Below are 27,045 nucleotides of genomic sequence, written 5' to 3' on the forward strand. Positions count from 1 at the left end.
TAGGGGGGCTGAGGGGGGCATGGCTCATTATCGGGGAGCTTAAGCCCCCCCAAGCCCCCCCTTGGTGCCGCCACTGTAAGGGCCCCTTCAGACAAATTTGGTCGAATTGGCATGAAGCAGCAATTGTATTACGTGTAAAATCGCAGCTGCCTCTAATGCCTCGTACACTTATTGCTACAACTATTTGTGCACACCAGTTGCTGAAAGACAGAGTGTGCGCTGTGCAAACCCATCGAACCCTGTCACAGCAGGTGTCAGCCAAAAAGGGTGTGTGGCCACTAACAGGAGCGGCTGTGGAGATCTGTGGGTCTGGACGTCATAGCTGGAGAACACGTACTGTGTTTGGACGGACATGAACTAACAACTGTCCACTGTGACGCGTGTGTCTCCTTGCTGTCATCATGTGGCCATACATAAAAATATTTATCGCTGTTGCAATGAGCTTCAAAGAGCATGTGCACGGCGCACACATTAACAGGCTACCCCAGGTGAATAGTGCAGCAGATAACTGAAACAATTGTGCAAATGGTGATACAAGCACCAGAGTTGGTACAAATACTTCTTAGATGTTACTCTTTTGAAAAAACAGACTGGCCACTTGAGTTTCAATAGGCGGCCAGGTAGGGGTCAATTGAAGAATTACACAGGGGTCAAAATTAAAAATGCTCAAATCATTTTGAAAACTATACCACATTATTTGTCTGATCATAAAGATTCCAAAAAGGTATAGTTTGGACTATCTATGCCCGAATGATCAGGGGTTATGGGGTAAAAACAGCAAAAATGGTGATAAAGGTTAGTTTCAGTTTTCAGTCAAAAGTTAAAGTTCCTTCAATTTTGGTAAAAAGTGATGCAAATTATTGTTTGAGCTAATAGGATTAATAAATGGAATAGTTTTGATGTGTTGAATGTTTGGTCTCCAAAGTAAAGGTAAAACAAGGTCAACGTCCATTGGATTCTATGACATGTGACATAACTTACCCTGTAACATGATAACAAAGCATGATACATGGTCCAAACTATTCCTTTTTAAAACCCTGATAACTCAACTAATAATTTGCATCATTTTTTACCTAAATTGGAGCAACTTTAACTTTTGACTCCTGTACAAACTGACACTGACCATTGTCACCATTTTTGCAGTTTTTACCCCATAACTCCTGATCATTCGGTCACAGATAGTCCAAACTATACCTTTTTGGAATCTTTACGATCAGACAAATAATGTGGTATAGTTTTCAAAATTATTTGAGCATTTTTAATTTTGACCCCTGTGTAATTCTTCAATTGAACCCTACCTGGCCGCCTATTGAAAAATCAAGTGGCCATTCGTTTTTTCAAAAGAGTAATATTTAAGGAGTATTTGTGCCAACTTTGGTGCTTGTATCACAATTTGCACGATTTTGCACTAAATATTCTCTTAGCTGCTGCACTGTTAGTGTGTTAGTGTCTACCCTCCCCAAATGTTAACCACAACCCCCCCTTCCCCCCACATTTCGTGCCCACGTCACAAAATGAATTCATGCCCCCGTTATGAAAAGCGGTCCATTTTCATACCCCTGTCACGAACCCATAAACCTAGTCCCACGAACTGGTCTGGTAAATGACCGTACAAACATGTTTTTCATTATTTAAAAGCGGATAAAATTCTTGTTTTTTTTTTTGTTTTGTTTTTTTGCTTGTTTACAGAGAAAAATTTCTAACTACCATAATCTGTCATGGTTTTTGACATGTGGCACATTCCTACTGTGTCCTTTCCCCTCCAGCATTTAACAAAGAATAAAATGAATCAAGTCACTTCATCTGGTTCTGTAAAAAAGGTTGAGGAAGGGTTTTTGTTTTGTATTTTTTGCAGTACAGTAGTGAGAACCGAGACGCGGGGCTTCTTAATGACCACGTGTCAAAGGCTGAGGTCCTGCTTTCAGGGGCTCATGTGAGGGGACAAAACCCACTGAGTCACAGTGACATTCAGCAGAAAATGAGTCCTCAGTGAGTCACTGCGGGCTCACACAAACACACTGAATCATGTGGCATTCAAGTCCCATCTCTGTTATCTAACATCGCAACATTCACCACCCAGCCACAAAGTGAGGCCGACACACAGCCTGGCACTGTGTTGGTCCGCGCCGACCGCACCATGCTGCCATTGTGCTGTGAGCAGAGGGTACGATCCCTGGGTGAGGTGAGGGGTTAAGAGGGTGATAGTAAAAAGAGGGAGGGAGGAGGAGGAATGAACACCGCCAGTGAACTCCTCGTCAGGCCATATCGATATTGCGCCACACTCTCCTCTGTCTGCTTCCTTCTCCGTCAGGAAACCACAAAACGACATGGCCTGACCATCTGAAATGTCATAATCGGTCATTTAGAAGAGCTGCTGAGCTCAAAACACCTCAGTAGCCTACTGATGATTAGTTAAGTCAGCTGAGAATGAGGAGAATGCTTTTTGGCTGATGTACACTGACATCAGAAAGTATTAGAACATGTTATTCCAAAAAAAAAAAAAAAAAAAAAAAAAAAATCAAGATAATGATGATGTTCAGCTCTGGCAGCATCGCACGTCAAAAGATAAAACTTCTGGCATTTGAACGAGTCTGCCTCTTGAAGTACACTCCTTATAAAGTTATCATTTTATATCTTTATATATAAAAAAAAACCTCACCAGTAGTCTGACCTGCTGCCAACAACCTGCACAGCGGATTTGACATTAGCTTACAGTTAGCAGAAGAAAGCGCTAGCAGTGACTATACTTTATTTACCAATTTAACATATGTAAACAATACAAAAAAGCAAACATTTATTTTGTTATAAAAGTTCAGATATATGGAGAGACGTTTGGAATCTCTGCCCTCAACACATTTGTGTTTAGCTAATAATATGCTAGCGACACAAGGCCATCTGGGAAACAATACATGACAACCCTGAACAATTAAAATCTCTATCTCTCCGCCCCCACAAACCTTCAACAATTACATCCATATACTGGACACTGGCAAAGTTTTTAATTTGTGAAATTTATTTTGGTCCTAAAAAAGAAGAAGAAGAAGAAAAAAAACAAACATAAAATGTTTTTCCACAACCATTGTGTCTACAACAAAAACAAACATCAAGGCAGTTATTTGAGCTATTATAGCATATTAGCACTGTAAAGGAGAAAGAAGCTTTCTGGAGTGAGTTAGATGAGGTGGTGGAGAGTGTACCCAAGGATGAACGACTGGTGGAGTACACTCTTCGTAGCAGATGCAACCTAAAAGACATTGGAGACATTGTAGCTGGACAGTATCAGATGGTGGTTTGAGGATTGACTTTTCAGATGAAGAAGAGGAAGAGAGTGAGAGCTGATCCAAGGCTCAGATGGTGAAAGCTGAAGGAGGAAGACTGTTGTATGAATTTGGTGCATGTCCAACACAACTTTACTCCTGGTTGTTCTGTGGGACAGAAGTTGGACTAGCAATATATTAACTGGGGTACGGTTGAAAGCTACGTCTTTTTGGGCAAGACACTTCATCTGCAGTGTCTCAGTCAACCCAGCTGTAAATAGGTACCAGCCTTGGCTGGAGATGTAACATGGGATGGACTGACACCCCGCCCAGGGGGAGTTTCAGACTCTTATCTGCTTCACATTATGGGTTTAGGAGATGAGCCAAGCCTCAAGGCCTGATGGGCACCTTGGCCAATATGGGACTTACTTCTTCTTCTTAGTTCAACTCCACTTTGTTATTCACATGGCACAATGATGGGTGCAGGAGATAAAGGGGTTTTATTTATTCTCTTAATTAATCATGTGCTGGAACCTGACACACTGCTATTTAGATGGAGGCATAAAGCCAAATGTTTGCTCATTAGGAAACAGGTCTGTGCACACAGTCAATGTGTGCAAGCAGGCCACTTACAGGAGCCACCACCAAAGGTACCTGAGGTGAAGCAATGAACCAGTGAGGTTTGTATTTTTACCACTTCTGTTTGCTTTTATTTCTTAAAAAAAAATACAAACATTTACTAATGTCATGAAGTAAGACATATTTGAATATTGCACAGTATAAACAGCAGAAAAACTGACCACAGTTCATTTTAAGACCAACATGTCTATGGACACATAAATACGCACAACTATATTTACTTTTTAAATCATGGAATTGTTGGGTGTGAAAATGACAACTGTGCCAGATGGAAACTAGCAGTGACACTTACACCGTGAGACGCTTTGAAAACTTTTATTTTCATCAGCCAGCCCCACCAATGTGCTGAACAAAGCAGCATACACTGTTGCTGCGTGCCGCACAGCTGTATACACACACACACACACACACACACACACACACACACACACACACACACACACACACACACACACACACACACACACACACACACACACACACACACACACACACACACACACACACACTGCCACTCTGTGTCAGTACATCGCCCTCAGAGTTCAATCAAATTCAACGTTGGTTACTTTTTGAACATTTGCGTCTTTAAATGCTTCCATATTGAATAATATTTAACTCAGTTTGAAGCAATATCGTCAGATTTAGGTCAATACATCAGAACATGGATCCTGAGCATACAAACAAGGAAACCACGGTGGTGAAGTGTCTTATCATTCATATCATCCAAGGAGATTATATTTATGGATTTTTATAGAATATTTTCTTGAATTTACCATACCTTAGAAAATCCCCTTTTAAGGTAGTTCCTTTTAGTATAATGCCCACGTGTTGCATATCAAAATGTTCCGAACAATATCAGCTTTCTGACCTACTAATAGAAATATGATGAAATGTTGACTAAGATGCAGGACAACATCATTAGGACTCTGAGGGCAAAAAAAACCCCAAACAGGCATGATGTGCAGGTGCCTTCAGTATAGAGCTGTGTCTGCTGATATGTGGTTTGGAGACTTCACAGTCATTGTTTATGAAAAACACAGTTCACCTCAAATATGGGGAGATGAGGGAGAGAGGGAACGATCTTAGCCTTGATTCATTTTGTTGGCATGGACTTCTTACGTTTTCCCTTTATGGCCTTACTGAAAGATTGTCTATGTTGGCCGTGATTTGGCACAGCTGTCCATTCCAGAGACGTGAGTCTAAGTTATCGTCACACTAGTCCAGGTCCACACTTGTCCGCCTCCTTTGATGAGTCAAGTGGACAAACCACTGCTGCCTTGTCCTCCTCCTGTGTGACTCAGCCGGCTCTGCCTGTCCTCCTACTTCTGGACTCTACACATCCAGCTCTCTGGCAGACAGCTGTGGTTTGTATTCAGGCAGCTTCCTCCTTTTCTCTTTTGTCTCATTATCCCCTCTGCGTGCCGTGTCATTTTCTCTCCTCCTGCATTTTCTTTGCCCAAAACCACACGACACATCCTAAACTGGTCTCCAAATCAAGACAGCACTTTGTAGTCATTTATGACTGTAAATAAATTCAATGACAGCAGGGTTGGAAAAGAAAGTTTTGTGAAGTTTTTCAAGCGGATAAATCTCACTCAATCATCTTCAACCGCTTACTCCAATTAAGGGCGTGAGGCGGGGTACACCCTGGATAGGATGCCAGGGCCAAATATAAACAAACAAACACATTCACACACACACCTACGGAAAATTAAGTTTCCTGCTCACCTAACCTGTATGTCTTTGGGAGGAAATCAGCGCACCCGGAGGGAACCCACACAAATATGGGGAGAACATGCAAACTCCACACAGAAAGGTCACAGGTAAGAATCAATCCCATGACCTTGTTGCTGTGAGGCAACAGTGCTATAACCACTAAGCCACTGTGCTGCGCGCGGATAAATCTAAAGAAATTAAATTGAAATACTGCATGTATTCCAAACATAATAAGGGTGGCAACATATCAAAAACGTTTCTGACTACAAATATGCCATAGACACAGGGGTGATGCATGCTACTGTAAAACAAACCATTTTTAAACATCTATTTATCTGCCTGTGTCTTTCAATAGAAAGGAAGTGTACCCCAGAGTTTAGAACCCACTTCCCAGACTACATCTGGGGTTTAAGTAGGAAAGCCTATTTTGTACCTTGGGTGTATTCTGAGCTACTCCAGTTTGTACCCTGGAATCTTATTTAGATCAGGCTGGTGTACCACACAGCAGTTGGGTTACCAATGCATAGTCCTTGGTTCAGCACCCAGTCATGTTATGTGACCTGTTTGTGGCCATGAACAAGACACTTCACCTGCATTGTTCCATCCCACCACACTGGGGTTGCTACTGTGGCGCTCTGATCGGTCCACCATCTTTTATTATGAAATAATGCTGAATTTATGTGGAAATGATTGTTGTACAAAAGCTTCAGATATCTGTCGCTGAGATAGATGATGACTGGAGTGCAGTTTGAAGCAGAAATGAGGCGATAATCAGTGAACTGACGCTCAAAAATAATGCTGCTGAGCTCTGAAATGATACATGCGCAGTGAAGGCAGGGTGGACCGATTTTTAGGGGGGACTGTTCGGTCTGCAACACCGGTCAATCTAACAAGCAAACAAACTGGAACATTGAATGTTGCAACTTTCAGTATGCAGGCACTCTAGATTCTAACTTCACCCCTTTCCCCCCAAACACACACAAAAATGATCAAAGATTTTGATTTGAAATCTGAAAAATAGACACATTCCTTGACTATGCATGTATATCTGTTATTTTTTCCAAGTTATGAATGAAATATCAAATATAAGGCAATGTTAAAATACCCTCGGCTGTAACAGGCCAATCAGAGTAGAGCTGCACCATGACATCAGCTTCATTTTGTGTGTTTATATACATGTTTCTGATATAATACGTATATGTCGCGGACATGAATGAGCGATGCTCATCAGCATCTCACCATGTCATTTCTGGTTTGTGGCTTTTTCCCCACTGGACAGATTTTTTGTGCCATTTCCAGTTTGTACCTTCATCTACCATAGAGCGAGCTTCGCACCTCTGCGCGACGCTTCGTTCGTAATATGTATATGTCGCGGACATGACGAGTAAAGCTCGTTGGCATCTCACCATGTCATTTAGGTCCTTCAGACTCTTTTTTGGAGTAAATGCTTTGGTGGAGCATGAGAATGGCTAAAACCTTTCAGCTGTTATGTTAGAAATATTAAAAAAGAAAATTTTTCGGTTTGTGCCTCCGTCTACATGAAGCTTGTATTATGTAAAAGCTAACGAGAAATAAACACTTCTAAAATTGAAAACGCTGTTTTTGAAACCTAATAACACCTCTGGAGTCATTTACAAGACATTTTGCAGACCTTAGCATGCATGCTAACTTCCGCTAACTCAAAGTTAACTTTCTACAAATATTCCTTGTTTTGCACAACTTCCTGCTCTTAAAACATAAATATTGTTTTTGATTGACTGATTGATAGAGGTGCTTTATTGAACATGTACAAATTGTACGCAAGACAATAGGATCTTAATAATTAATTAAACCACTGCAAATTGTAAAAAGACAATGCTCCAAAGGTATTTTAGCATTACATTATATTTTATTTATTTATTTTTTTTTATTATTCATTTTCTAAGTTCACCAGTAGTGAATTGTGGACCACTCTGAGGACATTTAGTCTCTTTAAAAATGACCAAATAGATTTTTTCAGTACTTGACCCCTGTAAAACAAATGTTTTTGCCATCATCTTTCCTCTAGCAGTGTAAGGGACCACACATTGCTCTTGACTGATTTATTAAAGCCAGATTACCAGGAGGTGTTGGAGGAAAGCAGCTGATTGAGGCCGTGTGTTAAATCGACCTTAATGAAGACGTCCACATGTGGTGCCGAGTGAATCCAGAGTGAAATGTGATACCTGTGAGGTTCAGCATGGAGGGTGACATGGCCACTGGGTCCGTCAGGGTGTTGAGAGGAACGCCGTCCTGCAGCCAGATCACTGTGACTGGTTCGGGAGGCCCATGGGCCACACAGTGCAGGCTCAGCGAGACATTAGCCACCACAGACATGTGCACGGGCTCCACAGAGAAGTGAGGGAGGCCTGAAAGACATAGACCTGAATCAGGATCTTTCCTGCACCCAAATAAAGCAGGCAGGAATACTGTAGTTTACTGTGTTAGTCCCAGTGGCGGCGCCAAGGGGGGGCTTACGCCCACCCAATAATGAGCCAAGCCCCCCCGCCCCCCCAATAATTCTGCTAATAATGTGAATAACAACTGACATATTTGTGGATCTCAACTTCAGTTTTGCGCTCAGAATGTCTCAATATTGCGTAACTGAGCAAAGTGATGAATGTGTGTGTTCGGTGATCCACCAATGCTGAATCACCCTTCACAAACAGAATTTTCAGTTTTGCAAATAAACATTTATTTGTAAAAACCCACACACGTGTACAAATCAAAGGATATTTGTAAATCACCCTCTGTGCATTTCAATCAATCAATCAATTAATCAAATTTTTTATATAGTGCCAAATCACAACAAACAGTTGCCCCAAGGCGCTTTATATTGTAAGGCAAGGCCATACAATAATCATGTAAAACCCCAACGGTCAAAACGACCCCCTGTGAGCAAGCACTTGGCTACAGTGGGAAGGAAAAACTCCCTTTTAACAGGAAGAAACCTCCAGCAGAACCAGGCTCAGGGAGGGGCAGTCTTCTGCTGGGACTGGTTGGGGCTGAGGGAGAGAACCAGGAAAAAGACATGCTGTGGAGGGGAGCAGAGATCGATCACTAATGATTAAATGCAGAGTGGTGCATACAGAGCAAAAAGAGAAAGAAACAGTGCATCATGGGAACCCCCCAGCAGTCTACGTCTACAGCAGCATAACTAAGGGATGGTTCAGGGTCACCTGTACTATGATGAATTCTAAAACCTGACTGAAACTCTTCAAATAGACCATTCCTCTGCAGATGATCAGTTAGCTGTTTTACAACTACCCTTTCAAGAATTTTTGAGAGAAAAGGAAGGTTGGAGATTGGCCTATAATTAGCTAAGATAGCTGGGTCAAGTGATGGCTTTTTAAGTAATGGTTTAATTACTGCCACCTTAAAAGCCTGTGGTACATAGCCAACTAACAAAGATAGATTGATCATATTTAAGATCGAAGCATTAAATAATGGTAGGGCTTCCTTGAGCAGCCTGGTAGGAATGGGGTCTAATAAACATGTTGATGGTTTGGATGAAGTAACTAATGAAAATAACTCAGACAGAACAATCGGAGAGAAAGAGTCGAACCAAATATCGGCATCACTGAAAGCAGCCAAAGATAACGATACGTCTTTGGGATGGTTATGAGTAATTTTTTCTCTAATAGTTAAAATTTTGTTAGCAAAGAAAGTCATGAAGTCATTACTAGTTAAAGTTAATGGAATATTCAGCTCAATAGAGCTCTGACTCTTTGTCAGCCTGGCTACAGTGCTGAAAAGAAACCTGGGGTTGTTCTTATTTTCTTCAATTAGTGATGAGTAGAAAGATGTCCTAGCTTTACGGAGGGCTTTTTTTATAGAGCAACAGACTCTTTTTCCAGGCTAAGTGAAGATCTTCTAAATTAGTGAGACGCCATTTATTAATGAGACAAATTTAACTCCATACTCCAAAAAATTAGGTTTCCTAAATATTTATTATGGCCACTCAAACTTCACTTATCTTTATTTATACCTATGTGCAAGTTTACTGAACTTGTAATCATTCTAAGTGATCTGTGTGTGTGCATTGATACCACATTTTAGAGGAGCACGGGTGACTAAAACATATACCTTGGTATTTATAAAGCAATTTACTATATATTGTTCATTTCAATGACATTTTGTGGAGCCCTTCCAACTTTTACCCCAGCTCCCCCTCAGCCCCCCCCAACAAAAATTTCCTGGCGCCGCCACTGGTTAGTCCTGGGCTGGAGAACTCACCCTCCAGCTGAATGCTTCCCTCCTCAGATACAGTCTGGTTACTTTGTGACAGAACAGCGCAGCGATACGAGCCCATGTCAGGAACCTGGACACTGTCAATCCTGTTCAGTGGACACAAGTTTGTGGTTTGAGAAGTTTTATAAACATCAAGCAATAAAAAAAAAAAAAAAAAATCAGAATGGTGCATAGACATTAATGATGATTCTTATGTCTATCCAATCACACAGGGATTAAATGCATGAAGCTGCACTGGGATTTTTACACATTATTTTAAAGATTCCAGGCTTAATTCCAAAGTGCTGAACTGTTAGATGCAAAAGTTGATGTAATGCAGCAGTTAATCCAGGTGATGTGACTGGAGGAGGAACAGGATGTGAATACAATCACAGCAGATGATTGATGATTGTAGGTGTGGCTGCCTGACCACGCCCACAAATCTGATCACCCTCATCATCCAGCTCAACTCGCTAACAAGCAAAAACGGACCAATGGTCAGGCCAACCTGAGCGTGCTCACGATCCTCCAGCTGTTGCTGCCAATGGGGACTTGCATCTGGTTGGTGTCTGCATGGAGAAGTGGCACACTGTCCTTCAGCCACAGCACATCAGGGGGGTCCTCCTCCTCACCACCTTTACCCTTCAGGGTGCAGTGCATGTCCACGGGCTTACCCAGCGAAGAGACGACTGTGGAGGGACTCCGCTCAAATTCTAAATCTGTGATCAGGGAGAGTACAACACTCAGTTTTAGTCTGAGGTGTTTCAACTGATTTTATAAAAATACTGAATAGACATACAGCTGTTTTTGATGTCTTGGTGGCTTCCCTCACTAGTCTCCTTGAGGCATAGTCACTTAATGTTTTAGAGCTGCCTACCTGACACAATTGACACTACAGTACATTGCATTCCTGTTAAAGGTGTAAACATTTGGAATATATGTCCTGATAATATCAAATTTTATATATATATATATATATATATATATATATATATATATATATATATATATATATATATATATATATATGTAGGAAAAAATCGATTCACGTCCGAATCGCGATTCTTATTTATTACGATTCTGAATCGATCCAAAATGTCCAAGAATCAATTTTTAAAAGTATTTTTTAAACATAATCTTGCTTACTCACTGCGTGTACTGTTTGTCAGGCAACGGCTTCTAAACTACAGCGTCCCCGCGAGGGGGGGGGTCCGGCGTGTTTCTTCAAACACTCGTGAGCTGCAGAGTTCAGTGGCTGTAGCTTAGCATGGCGGACGAAGAGCTAATTCAGCCAGCACCGTCGTTGCTGAAGGCAAATGTTTGGGCGCATTTTGGATTTTATTATTTGTTTGTAAGAAGGAGCTTGACATGACTTATGCAGTGTGCAGAATCTGCAAAATGAAAGTCAAGTACTTCGGAAACACTTCAAATCCGCAAGCCAACATGCTACGCCATCACCCGGAGCTAAAAGACGGGAGCAGCGGTATCTGCTGACTACTGACCAGCGCTTCGCTAAACTGCCAGCCAACTCTGAACGAGCAAAGCAGATAAGTAAATTTACATCTAGAATCACTTGATTAACCTTGTAAAGCTGCATTTTCTTAAACATAATCATTTTTTAAGTAATATAACTATTTCTCAGAGCTCTTTGAATCAAAAATCGATTCTGCATCAAATCATCACCCCAAGAATTGGAATCGAATTGAATCGTGAGTTGTTGTACAATTTACATCCCTAATATATATATATATATATATATATATATATATATATATATATATATATATATATATATATATATATATATATATATATATGAGTTTTTTGTTATTGTTGAGTCTGTGCCGAATAAATTCATTCCTTCATTCACTAACATATTGTTATAATGACAATAATGTATCCTTCATTAACTCGCTGTAAGAGTGATGCCTTAATCTCTATATTCAGAATGAACCCCCCCATACTGTTCCATTTTTTTCTGATTTGGGGTTGTGAATATGGGTATAAATAGAAGGATTTTTATACATGAAAATAGATCAAATCTCGTCTCCCATGTGCTTTTTGGCAAACGTGAGCTTAAATTTCACATTTTTAATTTTCAAAAAAAACTTCTCTGTTCCAAAACCACAGCCACAGAACTCAAAAATGTCTCCAGAGTCATCATGAGTGGCTTCCGCCACTGCCAACCCCACACAGGGCGGCACGGTGGAATAGCGGTTAGCATTTTCTTGCCTCACAGCAAGAAAATTGTGGGGTTCCCCCCCCCACCACCAAACTGGGTCCTTTCTGTGTGTTTGCATTTTCTCTCTGTGTTTTGCAGCATTACAAAAATTGTGTTAACCTGAACTTGTTTTGCTTAGTTTGTCAGGCACGTACAATATTCCTTATTAATAGTTTGACAATGATCACAAGTTCAACTTGGAAGAGACTTAAAATTAACATTAGCAGGTCATAGTCCCAATTACAGGGACCATAAGGACCAATGGTTCTACAAGTAGCAGCTCAGTGGGCCTTGGGACTGTTATTCTGGGCCTGGAAGTCATCACAGGATTTGGAGGTATTGCCAGGACTTGTTCCCTCTTGGCCTGACCTATGCATGGAATCTCATTTTTCCCAGGCAGCAGAGGTATATCTTTGAGGTATTCCTAAACTGTTTTTTTGGAACTGAATGCTTCAAAGCTTTCCAACAAGGTCCAGTCCCTCAAAGATCAAACATCTAAATTGAAATGAGACTTCGGTAGCAGTGCACACTTTTAAGCAGACCTACATTGTCAGCAGTACACAATGTTCAGTTTGTACATAGTTTGACAACTGCCCACTTCAAAGTGCCAACTTTGTAAGTTCGTACTGATTTTGACACTATGCCATGAATGTCAGTGAAACGTTTGCTGCGGATGTTTAAAGTTTGAGTATGAAGATGTTTTTTTCATGATTGTGTCTTTGAACTAAGCAGTTGAAATTAAGAACTGAGTGATTTTTAACAGACATCACAAAACTTGGCTTTGGTTTACGTAAATGTTTGTGGTTTAACCAAATATGTGAACCCAGACAGCTCCAGCTTAAGTGTTGAAGTTTAAGGTCCTCTTTCTAAAGAACAATTGCTTACTTGACATGTCACTGTGGTCATAATGCACAGCTGCAGTTATAATGAAGCAAAATGACAGCTTTTCTTCTTGATTTACTATTACTGTCAACAATCATGTTTACACAGAATGTGTGTAATTGCATCTGTCTTTGCCATGAGCCTATTCCATATTACTTTAATAGAGTGGTATTATGTATTAACCTCTTTCATTGTTTAATTTTGTGATACAATTTGATGTTTTTTTATTCACACACTCAAGATTTTGAATCTTTTGACCTGTAATTAAAGTGCTTTTTTTTTTGTAAATTAAGTTATTTTGCAGAATTCTTTTTCATGTTTCATACAACTGTACTTTATCCTTTATGTGCTTTGGTTTAACCCTCTGGGGTCCGAAGGCATTTTTTGGACAGTTCACTCGCCTGGCATAAATGTTTTATTATTGCTGTTAACAGGTCTCCCTGCATCCCACAATCAAGTTTTATTTCTCTTTTTTCAGGACAACCTGTGCTTTCAGAATATATATGCCATAGTAGTGTTTTATAAGTGTAATAAAGGTTTACAATCAAAAATAGGCAAGGAAAAAATAAAGCAAAAAATAATTTTCCACAAACATTTATTCAAAACACACAACAACTATAGTAAACAACTGTTTTGACACTTTATAAAGGTAATTTGAGGTCTTGTGTGAAAGACTGTACAACAAAAAGGTTCAAACAATAAACACAAATGCACATTTTGAACAATATATACAACATGGTCTATGCATTTTGTTGTCCATTGATATGGTAAACAGTGCTTTACGCCAAGAAAGCAACAGAATTATCCAGTAACATTCACATGCAAACTAGTGGAGCAATCCTGATAGTTACACACTCTTTGTTTGAGCACGTGAGATTGTCATCAGAGGCTCTCCATCTGCTTCACTGACTGCTGTGCGTAATGGCGCAGGGCGCATGGAGATGAATAGTATGTACTCATTGGAGCACCCAGGGGGCTATTCAAACGGTCCAACTAGTAACATATCACTCCTGAAAACGATCTTTGGCTTTTCACGTGAGGTAAATCTGCCCTCCGATTGGATTTTGGAAAACCATGTGACGGTGAACCAATCCGATTAGACAGTCACATTGCGCACGTCATCACACAGCTTCTATGAGGAGTACAAAGATGGGCGATGGCTGGAAGCCAATGAAGAGAGGCCAATATGGGTGAGATATGCTCTCTCCTTCTAGTCCCCATTAGTACTCTAGCTGCAGCATTTTGAATTAACTGAAGGCTTTTTAGGGAACTTTTAGGACAACCTGATAATAATGAATTACAATAGTCCAGCCTAGAGGAAATAAATGCATGAATTAGTTTTTCAGCATCACTCTGAGACAAGACCTTTCTAATTTTAGAGATATTGCGTAAATGCAAAAAAGCAGTCCTACATATTTGTTTAATATGCGCTTTGAATGACATATCCTGATCAAAAATGACTCCAAGATTTCTCACAGTATTACTAGAGGTCAGGGTAATGCCATCCAGAGTAAGGATCTGGTTAGACACCATGTTTCTAAGATTTGTGGGGCCAAGTACAATAACTTCAGTTTTATCTGAGTTTAAAAGCAGGAAATTAGAGGTCATCCATGTCTTTATGTCTGTAAGACAATCCTGCAGTTTAGCTAATTGGTGTGTGTCCTCTGGCTTCATGGATAGATAAAGCTGGGTATCATCTGCGTAACAATGAAAATTTAAACAATACCGTCTAATAATACTGCCTAAGGGAAGCATGTATAAAGTGAATAAAATTGGTCCTAGCACAGAACCTTGTGGAACTCCATAATTAACTTTAGTCTGTGAAGAAGATTCCCCATTTACATGAACAAATTGTAATCTATTAGACAAATATGATTCAAACCACCGCAGCGCAGTGCCTTTAATACCTATGGCATGCTCTAATCTCTGTAATAAAATTTTATGGTCAACAGTATCAAAAGCAGCACTTTGTGTGTTTTTAGGAATCCGCTAGCTTAGCGCAGCTACTAGCTCTTAGCCGATTTAGCATGGCGGCTTCTCCTGTGTCTCCCGCACTTTTCTGCTCTGGGTGTGAAATGTTTAGTTATTCCTCGGCCTCCTTTAGCAGTAATGGTACTTGTAATAAGTGTAGCTTATTCGTAGCTTTGGAGGCCAGGCTGGGCGAATTGGAGACTCGGCTCCGCACCATGGAAAATTCTACAGCTAGCCAGGCCCCTGTAGTTGGTGCGGACCACGGTAGCTTAGCCGCCGTTAGTTCCCTTCCAGCAGATCCCGAGCAGCCGGGAAAGCAGGCCGACTGGGTGACTGTGAGGAGGAAGCGTAGCCCTAAACAGAAGCCCCGTGTACACCGCCAACCAGTTCACATTTCTAACCGTTTTTCCCCACTCAGCGACACACCCGCCGAGGATCAAACTCTGGTTATTGGCGACTCTGTTTTGAGAAATGTGAAGTTAGTGACACCAGCAACCATAGTCAGTTGTCTTCCGGGGGCCAGAGCAGGCGACATTGAAGGAAATTTGAAACTGCTGGCTAAGGCTAAGTGTAAATTTGGTAAGATTGTAATTCACGTTGGCAGTAATGACACCCGGTTACACCAATCGGAGGTCACTAAAATTAACATTGAATCGGTGTGTAACTTTGCAAAAACAATGTCGGACTCTGTAGTTTTCTCTGGGCCCCTCCCCAATCGGACCGAGAGTAACATGTTTAGCCGCATGTTCTCCTTGAATTGCTGGCTGTCTGAGTGATGTCCAAAAAATGAGGTGGGCTTCATAGATAATTGGCAACGCTTCTGGGGAAAACCTGGTCTTGTTAGGAGAGACGGCATCCATCCCACTTTGGATGGAGCAGCTCTCATTTCTAGAAATCTGGCCAGTTTTCTTAAATCCTCCAAATGGTGACTATCCAGGGTTGGGACCAGGAAGTAGAGTTGTAGTCTTACACACCTCTCTGCAGCTTCTCTCCCCCTGCCGTCCCCTCATTACCCCATCCCCGTAGAGACGGTGCCTGCTGCCAGACCACCAATAACCAGTAAAAATCTATTTAAGCATAAAAATTCAAAAAGAAAAAATAATATAGCACCTTCAACTGCACCACAGACTAAAACAGTTAAATGTGGTCTATTAAACATTAGGTCTCTCTCTTCTAAGTCCCTGTTAGTAAATGATATAATAATTGATCAACATATTGATTTATTCTGCCTTACAGAAACCTGGTTACAGCAGGATGAATATGTTAGTTTAAATGAGTCAACACCCCCGAGTCACACTAACTGCCAGAACGCTCGTAGCACAGGCCGAGGTGGAGGATTAGCAGCAATCTTCCATTCTAGCTTATTAATTAATCCAAAACCCAGACAGAGCTTTAATTCATTTGAAAGCTTGACTCTTAGTCTTGTCCATCCAAATTGGAAGTCCCAAAAACCATTTTTATTTGTTATTATCTATCGTCCACCTGGTCGTTACTGTGAGTTTTTCTGTGAATTTTCAGACCTTTTGTCTGACTTAGTGCTTAGCTCAGATAAGATAATTATAGTGGGCGATTTTAACATCCACAAGATGCTGAGAATGACAGCCTCAACACTGCATTTAATCTATTATTAGACTCAATTGGCTTTGCTCAAAATGTAAATGAGTCCACCCACCACTTTAATCATATCTTAGATCTTGTTCTGATTTATGGTATGGAAATTGAAGACTTAACAGTATTCCCTGAAAACTCCATTCTGTCTGATCATTTCTTAATAACATTTACATTTACTCTGATGGACTACCCAGCAGTGGGGAATAAGTTTCATTACACTAGAAGTCTTTCAGAAAGTGCTGTAACTAGGTTTAAGGATATGATTCCTTCTTATGTTCTCTAATGCCATATACCAACACAGTGCAGAGTAGCTACCTAAACTCTGTGAGTGAGATAGAGTATCTCGTCAATAGTTTTACATCCTCATTGAAGACAACTTTGGATGCTGTACCTCCTCTGAAAAAGAGAGCCTTAAATCAGAAGTGCCTGACTCCGTGGTATAACTCACAAACTCGCAGCTTAATGCAGATAACCCGTAAGTTGGAGAGGAAATGGTGTCTCTTGGAGTCATTTTTGATCAGGATATGTCATTCAATGCGCATATTAAACAAATATGTAGGACTGCTTTTTTGCATTTGCGCAATATCTCTAAAATTAGAAAGGTCTTGTCTCAGAGTGATGCTGAAAAACTAATTCATGCATTTATTTCCTCTAGGCTGGACTATTGTAATTCATTATTATCAGGTTGTCCTAAAAGTTCCCTGAAAAGCCTTCAGTTAATTCAAAATGCTGCAGCTAGAGTACTGACAGGGACTAGAAGGAGAGAGCATATCTCACCCATAATATAATATAACTATTTCTCAGAGCTCTTTGAATCAAAAATCGATTCTGCATCAAATCATCACCCCAAGAATTGGAATCGAATTGAATCGTGAGTTGTTGTACAATTTACATCCCTAATATATATATATATATATATATATATATATATATATATATATATATATATATATATATATATATATATATATATATATATATATATATATATGAGTTTTTTGTTATTGTTGAGTCTGTGCCGAATAAATTCATTCCTTCATTCACTAACATATTGTTATAATGACAATAATGTATCCTTCATTAACTCGCTGTAAGAGTGATGCCTTAATCTCTATATTCAGAATGAACCCCCCCATACTGTTCCATTTTTTTCTGATTTGGGGTTGTGAATATGGGTATAAATAGAAGGATTTTTATACATGAAAATAGATCAAATCTCGCCTCCCATGTGCTTTTTGGCAAACGTGAGCTTAAATTTCACATTTTTAATTTTCAAAAAAAACTTCTCTGTTCCAAAACCACAGCCACAGAACTCAAAAATGTCTCCAGAGTCATCATGAGTGGCTTCCGCCACTGCCAACCCCACACAGGGCGGCACGGTGGAATAGCGGTTAGCATTTTCTTGCCTCACAGCAAGAAAATTGTGGGGTTCCCCCCCCACCACCAAACTGGGTCCTTTCTGTGTGTTTGCATTTTCTCTCTGTGTTTTGCAGCATTACAAAAATTGTGTTAACCTGAACTTGTTTTGCTTAGTTTGTCAGGCACGTACAATATTCCTTATTAATAGTTTGACAATGATCACAAGTTCAACTTGGAAGAGACTTAAAATTAACATTAGCAGGTCATAGTCCCAATTACAGGGACCATAAGGACCAATGGTTCTACAAGTAGCAGCTCAGTGGGCCTTGGGACTGTTATTCTGGGCCTGGAAGTCATCACAGGATTTGGAGGTATTGCCAGGACTTGTTCCCTCTTGGCCTGACCTATGCATGGAATCTCATTTTTCCCAGGCAGCAGAGGTATATCTTTGAGGTATTCCTAAACTGTTTTTTTGGAACTGAATGCTTCAAAGCTTTCCAACAAGGTCCAGTCCCTCAAAGATCAAACATCTAAATTGAAATGAGACTTCGGTAGCAGTGCACACTTTTAAGCAGACCTACATTGTCAGCAGTACACAATGTTCAGTTTGTACATAGTTTGACAACTGCCCACTTCAAAGTGCCAACTTTGTAAGTTCGTACTGATTTTGACACTATGCCATGAATGTCAGTGAAACGTTTGCTGCGGATGTTTAAAGTTTGAGTATGAAGATGTTTTTTTCATGATTGTGTCTTTGAACTAAGCAGTTGAAATTAAGAACTGAGTGATTTTTAACAGACATCACAAAACTTGGCTTTGGTTTACGTAAATGTTTGTGGTTTAACCAAATATGTGAACCCAGACAGCTCCAGCTTAAGTGTTGAAGTTTAAGGTCCTCTTTCTAAAGAACAATTGCTTACTTGACATGTCACTGTGGTCATAATGCACAGCTGCAGTTATAATGAAGCAAAATGACAGCTTTTCTTCTTGATTTACTATTACTGTCAACAATCATGTTTACACAGAATGTGTGTAATTGCATCTGTCTTTGCCATGAGCCTATTCCATATTACTTTAATAGAGTGGTATTATGTATTAACCTCTTTCATTGTTTAATTTTGTGATACAATTTGATGTTTTTTTATTCACACACTCAAGATTTTGAATCTTTTGACCTGTAATTAAAGTGCTTTTTTTTTTGTAAATTAAGTTATTTTGCAGAATTCTTTTTCATGTTTCATACAACTGTACTTTATCCTTTATGTGCTTTGGTTTAACCCTCTGGGGTCCGAAGGCATTTTTTGGACAGTTCACTCGCCTGGCATAAATGTTTTATTATTGCTGTTAACAGGTCTCCCTGCATCCCACAATCAAGTTTTATTTCTCTTTTTTCAGGACAACCTGTGCTTTCAGAATATATATGCCATAGTAGTGTTTTATAAGTGTAATAAAGGTTTACAATCAAAAATAGGCAAGGAAAAAATAAAGCAAAAAATAATTTTCCACAAACATTTATTCAAAACACACAACAACTATAGTAAACAACTGTTTTGACACTTTATAAAGGTAATTTGAGGTCTTGTGTGAAAGACTGTACAACAAAAAGGTTCAAACAATAAACACAAATGCACATTTTGAACAATATATACAACATGGTCTATGCATTTTGTTGTCCATTGATATGGTAAACAGTGCTTTACGCCAAGAAAGCAACAGAATTATCCAGTAACATTCACATGCAAACTAGTGGAGCAATCCTGATAGTTACACACTCTTTGTTTGAGCACGTGAGATTGTCATCAGAGGCTCTCCATCTGCTTCACTGACTGCTGTGCGTAATGGCGCAGGGCGCATGGAGATGAATAGTATGTACTCATTGGAGCACCCAGGGGGCTATTCAAACGGTCCAACTAGTAACATATCACTCCTGAAAACGATCTTTGGCTTTTCACGTGAGGTAAATCTGCCCTCCGATTGGATTTTGGAAAACCATGTGACGGTGAACCAATCCGATTAGACAGTCACATTGCGCACGTCATCACACAGCTTCTATGAGGAGTACAAAGATGGGCGATGGCTGGAAGCCAATGAAGAGAGGCCAATATGGGTGAGATATGCTCTCTCCTTCTAGTCCCCATTAGTACTCTAGCTGCAGCATTTTGAATTAACTGAAGGCTTTTTAGGGAACTTTTAGGACAACCTGATAATAATGAATTACAATAGTCCAGCCTAGAGGAAATAAATGCATGAATTAGTTTTTCAGCATCACTCTGAGACAAGACCTTTCTAATTTTAGAGATATTGCGTAAATGCAAAAAAGCAGTCCTACATATTTGTTTAATATGCGCTTTGAATGACATATCCTGATCAAAAATGACTCCAAGATTTCTCACAGTATTACTAGAGGTCAGGGTAATGCCATCCAGAGTAAGGATCTGGTTAGACACCATGTTTCTAAGATTTGTGGGGCCAAGTACAATAACTTCAGTTTTATCTGAGTTTAAAAGCAGGAAATTAGAGGTCATCCATGTCTTTATGTCTGTAAGACAATCCTGCAGTTTAGCTAATTGGTGTGTGTCCTCTGGCTTCATGGATAGATAAAGCTGGGTATCATCTGCGTAACAATGAAAATTTAAACAATACCGTCTAATAATACTGCCTAAGGGAAGCATGTATAAAGTGAATAAAATTGGTCCTAGCACAGAACCTTGTGGAACTCCATAATTAACTTTAGTCTGTGAAGAAGATTCCCCATTTACATGAACAAATTGTAATCTATTAGACAAATATGATTCAAACCACCGCAGCGCAGTGCCTTTAATACCTATGGCATGCTCTAATCTCTGTAATAAAATTTTATGGTCAACAGTATCAAAAGCAGCACTTTGTGTGTTTTTAGGAATCCGCTAGCTTAGCGCAGCTACTAGCTCTTAGCCGATTTAGCATGGCGGCTTCTCCTGTGTCTCCCGCACTTTTCTGCTCTGGGTGTGAAATGTTTAGTTATTCCTCGGCCTCCTTTAGCAGTAATGGTACTTGTAATAAGTGTAGCTTATTCGTAGCTTTGGAGGCCAGGCTGGGCGAATTGGAGACTCGGCTCCGCACCATGGAAAATTCTACAGCTAGCCAGGCCCCTGTAGTTGGTGCGGACCACGGTAGCTTAGCCGCCGTTAGTTCCCTTCCAGCAGATCCCGAGCAGCCGGGAAAGCAGGCCGACTGGGTGACTGTGAGGAGGAAGCGTAGCCCTAAACAGAAGCCCCGTGTACACCGCCAACCAGTTCACATTTCTAACCGTTTTTCCCCACTCAGCGACACACCCGCCGAGGATCAAACTCTGGTTATTGGCGACTCTGTTTTGAGAAATGTGAAGTTAGTGACACCAGCAACCATAGTCAGTTGTCTTCCGGGGGCCAGAGCAGGCGACATTGAAGGAAATTTGAAACTGCTGGCTAAGGCTAAGTGTAAATTTGGTAAGATTGTAATTCACGTTGGCAGTAATGACACCCGGTTACACCAATCGGAGGTCACTAAAATTAACATTGAATCGGTGTGTAACTTTGCAAAAACAATGTCGGACTCTGTAGTTTTCTCTGGGCCCCTCCCCAATCGGACCGAGAGTAACATGTTTAGCCGCATGTTCTCCTTGAATTGCTGGCTGTCTGAGTGATGTCCAAAAAATGAGGTGGGCTTCATAGATAATTGGCAACGCTTCTGGGGAAAACCTGGTCTTGTTAGGAGAGACGGCATCCATCCCACTTTGGATGGAGCAGCTCTCATTTCTAGAAATCTGGCCAGTTTTCTTAAATCCTCCAAATGGTGACTATCCAGGGTTGGGACCAGGAAGTAGAGTTGTAGTCTTACACACCTCTCTGCAGCTTCTCTCCCCCTGCCGTCCCCTCATTACCCCATCCCCGTAGAGACGGTGCCTGCTGCCAGACCACCAATAACCAGTAAAAATCTATTTAAGCATAAAAATTCAAAAAGAAAAAATAATATAGCACCTTCAACTGCACCACAGACTAAAACAGTTAAATGTGGTCTATTAAACATTAGGTCTCTCTCTTCTAAGTCCCTGTTAGTAAATGATATAATAATTGATCAACATATTGATTTATTCTGCCTTACAGAAACCTGGTTACAGCAGGATGAATATGTTAGTTTAAATGAGTCAACACCCCCGAGTCACACTAACTGCCAGAACGCTCGTAGCACAGGCCGAGGTGGAGGATTAGCAGCAATCTTCCATTCTAGCTTATTAATTAATCCAAAACCCAGACAGAGCTTTAATTCATTTGAAAGCTTGACTCTTAGTCTTGTCCATCCAAATTGGAAGTCCCAAAAACCATTTTTATTTGTTATTATCTATCGTCCACCTGGTCGTTACTGTGAGTTTTTCTGTGAATTTTCAGACCTTTTGTCTGACTTAGTGCTTAGCTCAGATAAGATAATTATAGTGGGCGATTTTAACATCCACAAGATGCTGAGAATGACAGCCTCAACACTGCATTTAATCTATTATTAGACTCAATTGGCTTTGCTCAAAATGTAAATGAGTCCACCCACCACTTTAATCATATCTTAGATCTTGTTCTGATTTATGGTATGGAAATTGAAGACTTAACAGTATTCCCTGAAAACTCCATTCTGTCTGATCATTTCTTAATAACATTTACATTTACTCTGATGGACTACCCAGCAGTGGGGAATAAGTTTCATTACACTAGAAGTCTTTCAGAAAGTGCTGTAACTAGGTTTAAGGATATGATTCCTTCTTATGTTCTCTAATGCCATATACCAACACAGTGCAGAGTAGCTACCTAAACTCTGTGAGTGAGATAGAGTATCTCGTCAATAGTTTTACATCCTCATTGAAGACAACTTTGGATGCTGTACCTCCTCTGAAAAAGAGAGCCTTAAATCAGAAGTGCCTGACTCCGTGGTATAACTCACAAACTCGCAGCTTAATGCAGATAACCCGTAAGTTGGAGAGGAAATGGTGTCTCACTAATTTAGAAGATCTTCACTTAGCCTGGAAAAAGAGTCTGTTGCTCTATAAAAAGCCCTCCGTAAAGCTAGGACATCTTACTACTCATCACTAATTGAAGAAAATAAGAACAACCCCAGGTTTCTTTTCAGCACTGTAGCCAGGCTGACAAAGAGTCAGAGCTCTATTGAGCTGAGTATTCCTTTAACTTTAACTAGTAATGACTTCATGACTTTCTTTGCTAATAAAATTTTAACTATTAGAGAAAAAATTACTCATAACCATCCCAAAGACATATCGTTATCTTTGGCTGCTTTCAGTGATGCCTGTATTTGGTTAGACTCTTTCTCTCCGATTGTTCTGTCTGAGTTATTTTCATTAGTTACTTCATCCAAACCATCAACATGTCTATTAGACCCCATTCCTACCAGGCTGCTCAAGGAAGCCCTACCATTAATTAATGCTTCAATCTTAAATATGATCAATCTATCTTTATTAGTTGGCTATGTACCACAGGCTTTTAAGGTGGCAGTAATTAAACCATTACTTAAAAAGCCATCACTTGTCCCAGCTATCTTAGCTAATTATAGGCCAATATCCAACCTTCCTTTTCTCTCAAAAATTCTTGAAAGGGTAGTTGTAAAACAGCTAACTGATCATCTGCAGAGGAATGGTCTATTAGAAGAGTTTCAGACAGGGTTTAGAATTCATCATAGTACAGAAACAGCATTAGTGAAGGTTACAAATGATCTTCTTATGGCCTCAGACAGTGGACTCATCTCTGTGCTTGTTCTGTTAGACCTCAGTGCTGCTTTTGATACTGTTGACCATAAAATTCTATTACAGAGATTAGAGCATGCCATAGGTATTAAAGGCACTGCACTGCAGTGGTTTGAATCATATTTATCTAATAGATTACAATTTGTTCATGTAAATGGGGAATCTTCTTCACAGACTAAGGTTAATTATGGAGTTCCACAAGGTTCTGTGCTTTGACCAATTTTATTCACTTTATACATGTTTCCCTTAGGCAGTATTATTAGACAGCATTGCTTAAATTTTCATTGTTACGCAGATGATCCCTAGCTTTATCTATCCATGAAGCCAGAGGACACACACCAATTAGCTAAACTGCAGGATTGCCTTACAGACATAAAGGCATGGATGACCTCTAATTTCCTGCTTTTAAACTCAGATAAAACTGAAGTTATTGTACTTGGCCCCACAAACCTTAGAAACATGGTGTCTAACCAGATCCTTACTCTGGATGGCATTACCCTGACCTCTAGTAATACTGTGAGAAATCTTGGAGTCATTTTTGATCAGGATATGTCATTCAATGCGCATATTAAACAAATATGTAGGACTGCTTTTTTGCATTTGCGCAATATCTCTAAAATTAGAAAGGTCTTGTCTCAGAGTGATGCTGAAAAACTAATTCATGCATTTATTTCCTCTAGGCTGGACTATTGTAATTCATTATTATCAGGTTGTCCTAAAAGTTCCCTGAAAAGCCTTCAGTTAATTCAAAATGCTGCAGCTAGAGTACTGACAGGGACTAGAAGGAGAGAGCATATCTCACCCATATTGGCCTCTCTTCATCGGCTTCCTGTTAATTCTAGAATAGAATTTAAAATTCTTCTTCTTACTTATAAGGTTTTGAATAATCAGGTCCCATCTTATCTTAGGGACCTCATAGTACCATATCACCCCAATAGAGCGCTTCGCTCTCAGACTGCAGGCTTACTTGTAGTTCCTAGGGTTTGTAAGAGTAGAATGGGAGGTAGAGCCTTCAGCTTTCAGGCTCCTCTCCTGTGGAACCAGCTCTCAATTCAAATCCGGGAGACAGACACCCTCTCTACTTTTAAGATTAGGCTTAAAACTTTCCTTTTTGCTAAAGCTTATAGTTAGGGCTGGATCAGGTGAGCCTGAACCATCCCTTAGTTATGCTGCTATAGACTTAGACTGCTGGGGGGTTTCCCATGATGCACTGAGTGTTTCTTTCTCTTTTTGCTCTGTATGCACCACTCTGCATTTAATCATTAGTGATTGATCTCTGCTCTCTTCCACAGCATGTCTTTTTCCTGATTCTCTCCCCTCAACCCCAACCAGTCCCAGCAGAAGACTGCCCCTCCCTGAGCCTGGTTCTGCTGGAGGTTTCTTCCTGTTAAAAGGGAGTTTTTCCTTCCCACTGTCGCCAAGTGCTTGCTCATAGGGGGTCGTTTTGACCATTGGGGTTTTTCTGTGATTATTGTATGGCTTTTGCCTTGCAATATAAAGCGCCTTGGGGCAACTGTTGTTGTGATTTGGTGCTATGTAAATAAAATTGATTTGATTTGATTTGATTTATTGTCAGAATACCCACAGTCATCACTGACAGATCTCAGGGTGTACGTATGAGCATCCACTTTCTTCAGTTTAAATCCAGACAGCCGGTAAGGGCCCCTTCACACATAGTACGAATGTGGCTGAATTGCGCACGAAACAGGAGTCGGTGTAAAATCGGAGCTGATGTCACCCCTGTTTAAAGATTCAACTGAACAAATCACCCATTTAATGAAAGAAATTTGCATTTTGTGACACGCTGATAAAGTAGCCACATTTTCACTGGTTTGAAAATGGGTGAAAAGACATTCCGACAGCATTGAAATTAAGTCTTGTGCTAACTAGCTTAGGTCGCATCCCCTAGAAAGGATGTAGTCCACCTGGGTGCACCTTCCTCCACTCTTATATGTTGCCCTGTGCTCCTCTCTTTTCTTAAAGCAGGTGTTCACCACAGTCATTTCCATCCTTTTTTCAAAATCAGCTAACATCTGCCCTTCCACATTCTTGTCCTTGATACCATATCTACCCATTACTTCCTCATCAACTCTGTTCCCTTCACCAACATGCCCATTGAAGTCCGCTCCTATCACCACTCTTTCATGCTTGGGCACACTCTCCATCACCACATTTAACTCGCTCCAGAAATCTTCTTTCTCCTTCATTTTGCAATCTACCTGTGGGGCATATGCACTGATGATATTCATCATTACTCTTTTAATTTCCAACTTCACACTCATGACCCTGTCAGACACTCACTTAACCTCCAACACACTCTCAACATACTCTTCCTTTAAAATAACCCCAACACCATTTCTCCTCCCATCCATACCTTGATACAATAACTTCACACCACCTCCAATGCTTCTGGTTTTACTTCTCTTCCACTTGGTTTCTTGCACAGTATGTCTGTCTTTTTCTTCTCCATCATATCAGCCAACTTTCTCCCTTTGCCAGTCATACTGCTAATATTCAAAGTCCTGATTCTCACTTCCACAATTCTAACCATCCTCCTCTGTCACTGTCACTGGACATGTTCTTCTCATCATCCTCTTCGCTTAGCAGTAGCATAATTTCTGCCGATACCCTACTGAGCAATGGGAATGGTGGTAGTCATTGTTAACTCAGGTCTTGACCAATCCGGTATAGAATTTTCATTTCTTTTTCTTCCCTTGCCTTTTTTTTTTTTTTTTTTTTTGCACTGGATACCCTTCCTGACACAACCTTACTCATTTGTCCAGGCTTGGGACTGGCACTCAGAATGTACTGGCTACACATACAGTATTTCAAATATTTAAGATATGATAAGGTATAAAATAGGTATAAATATAAGATATAAATAGGGTGCTCCGGTTTCCTCCCACATCCAAAGACATGCGGGTTAGGTGGATTGGAATCTTTAAATTATCCATAGGTGTGCAAGTGGGTGTGACTGTCTTTGTTTGTCTGTTTGTGGCCCTGCGACAGACTGGCGTCCAGTCCTGGGTGTACCCTGCCTCGCACTCTATGACTGCTGGGATAGGCTTCAGCCCCCCACGACCCTTGATTGGACTAAGCGGTTGAAGATGAGTGTATGAGTGTAAGATGTAAAATATTTAAGAAAACTATGAATTTTACATAAATCAACTTAAAAACTTCAAGGTAAAAAGTTACTTTTTTTTTTTAACTTGTTTAGGTTTACAGAGTGTATGGGGCTCCAGTCTGACACTGGTTACTTGCCCGGTCAAGGCCAGTACTCAATTACAGCTGAGTGGACTGACAATGCAGATTAAATGTCTTTTCCAAGGAAACAGACATGTAGCATGACTGGGAATGGAACCCAGATCCACACATTGGTA

At 40.3% G+C, this 27,045-nt stretch overlaps 1 protein-coding gene across 1 annotated transcript in view; it reads right to left on the bottom strand.

The window, feature by feature from the left end:
• LOC117508767 (tyrosine-protein kinase receptor UFO) overlaps positions 1 to 27,045 on the bottom strand; it is a 111,410-nt gene that overhangs the window by 75,980 nt on the left and 8,385 nt on the right. The window contains exons 2-4 of the mRNA XM_034168597.1: positions 10,369 to 10,579; positions 9,867 to 9,967; positions 7,817 to 7,999 (exon numbers count right to left, since the gene is read on the bottom strand). Of these exons, the coding sequence (XP_034024488.1) occupies positions 7,817 to 7,999; positions 9,867 to 9,967; positions 10,369 to 10,579 (495 nt within the window). The remainder of the gene's footprint in view (positions 1 to 7,816; positions 8,000 to 9,866; positions 9,968 to 10,368; positions 10,580 to 27,045) is intronic.

The sequence above is a fragment of the Thalassophryne amazonica genome, chromosome 4, assembly GCF_902500255.1.
Source record: "Thalassophryne amazonica chromosome 4, fThaAma1.1, whole genome shotgun sequence".
NCBI classification, from domain to species: Eukaryota; Metazoa; Chordata; class Actinopteri; order Batrachoidiformes; family Batrachoididae; genus Thalassophryne; species Thalassophryne amazonica.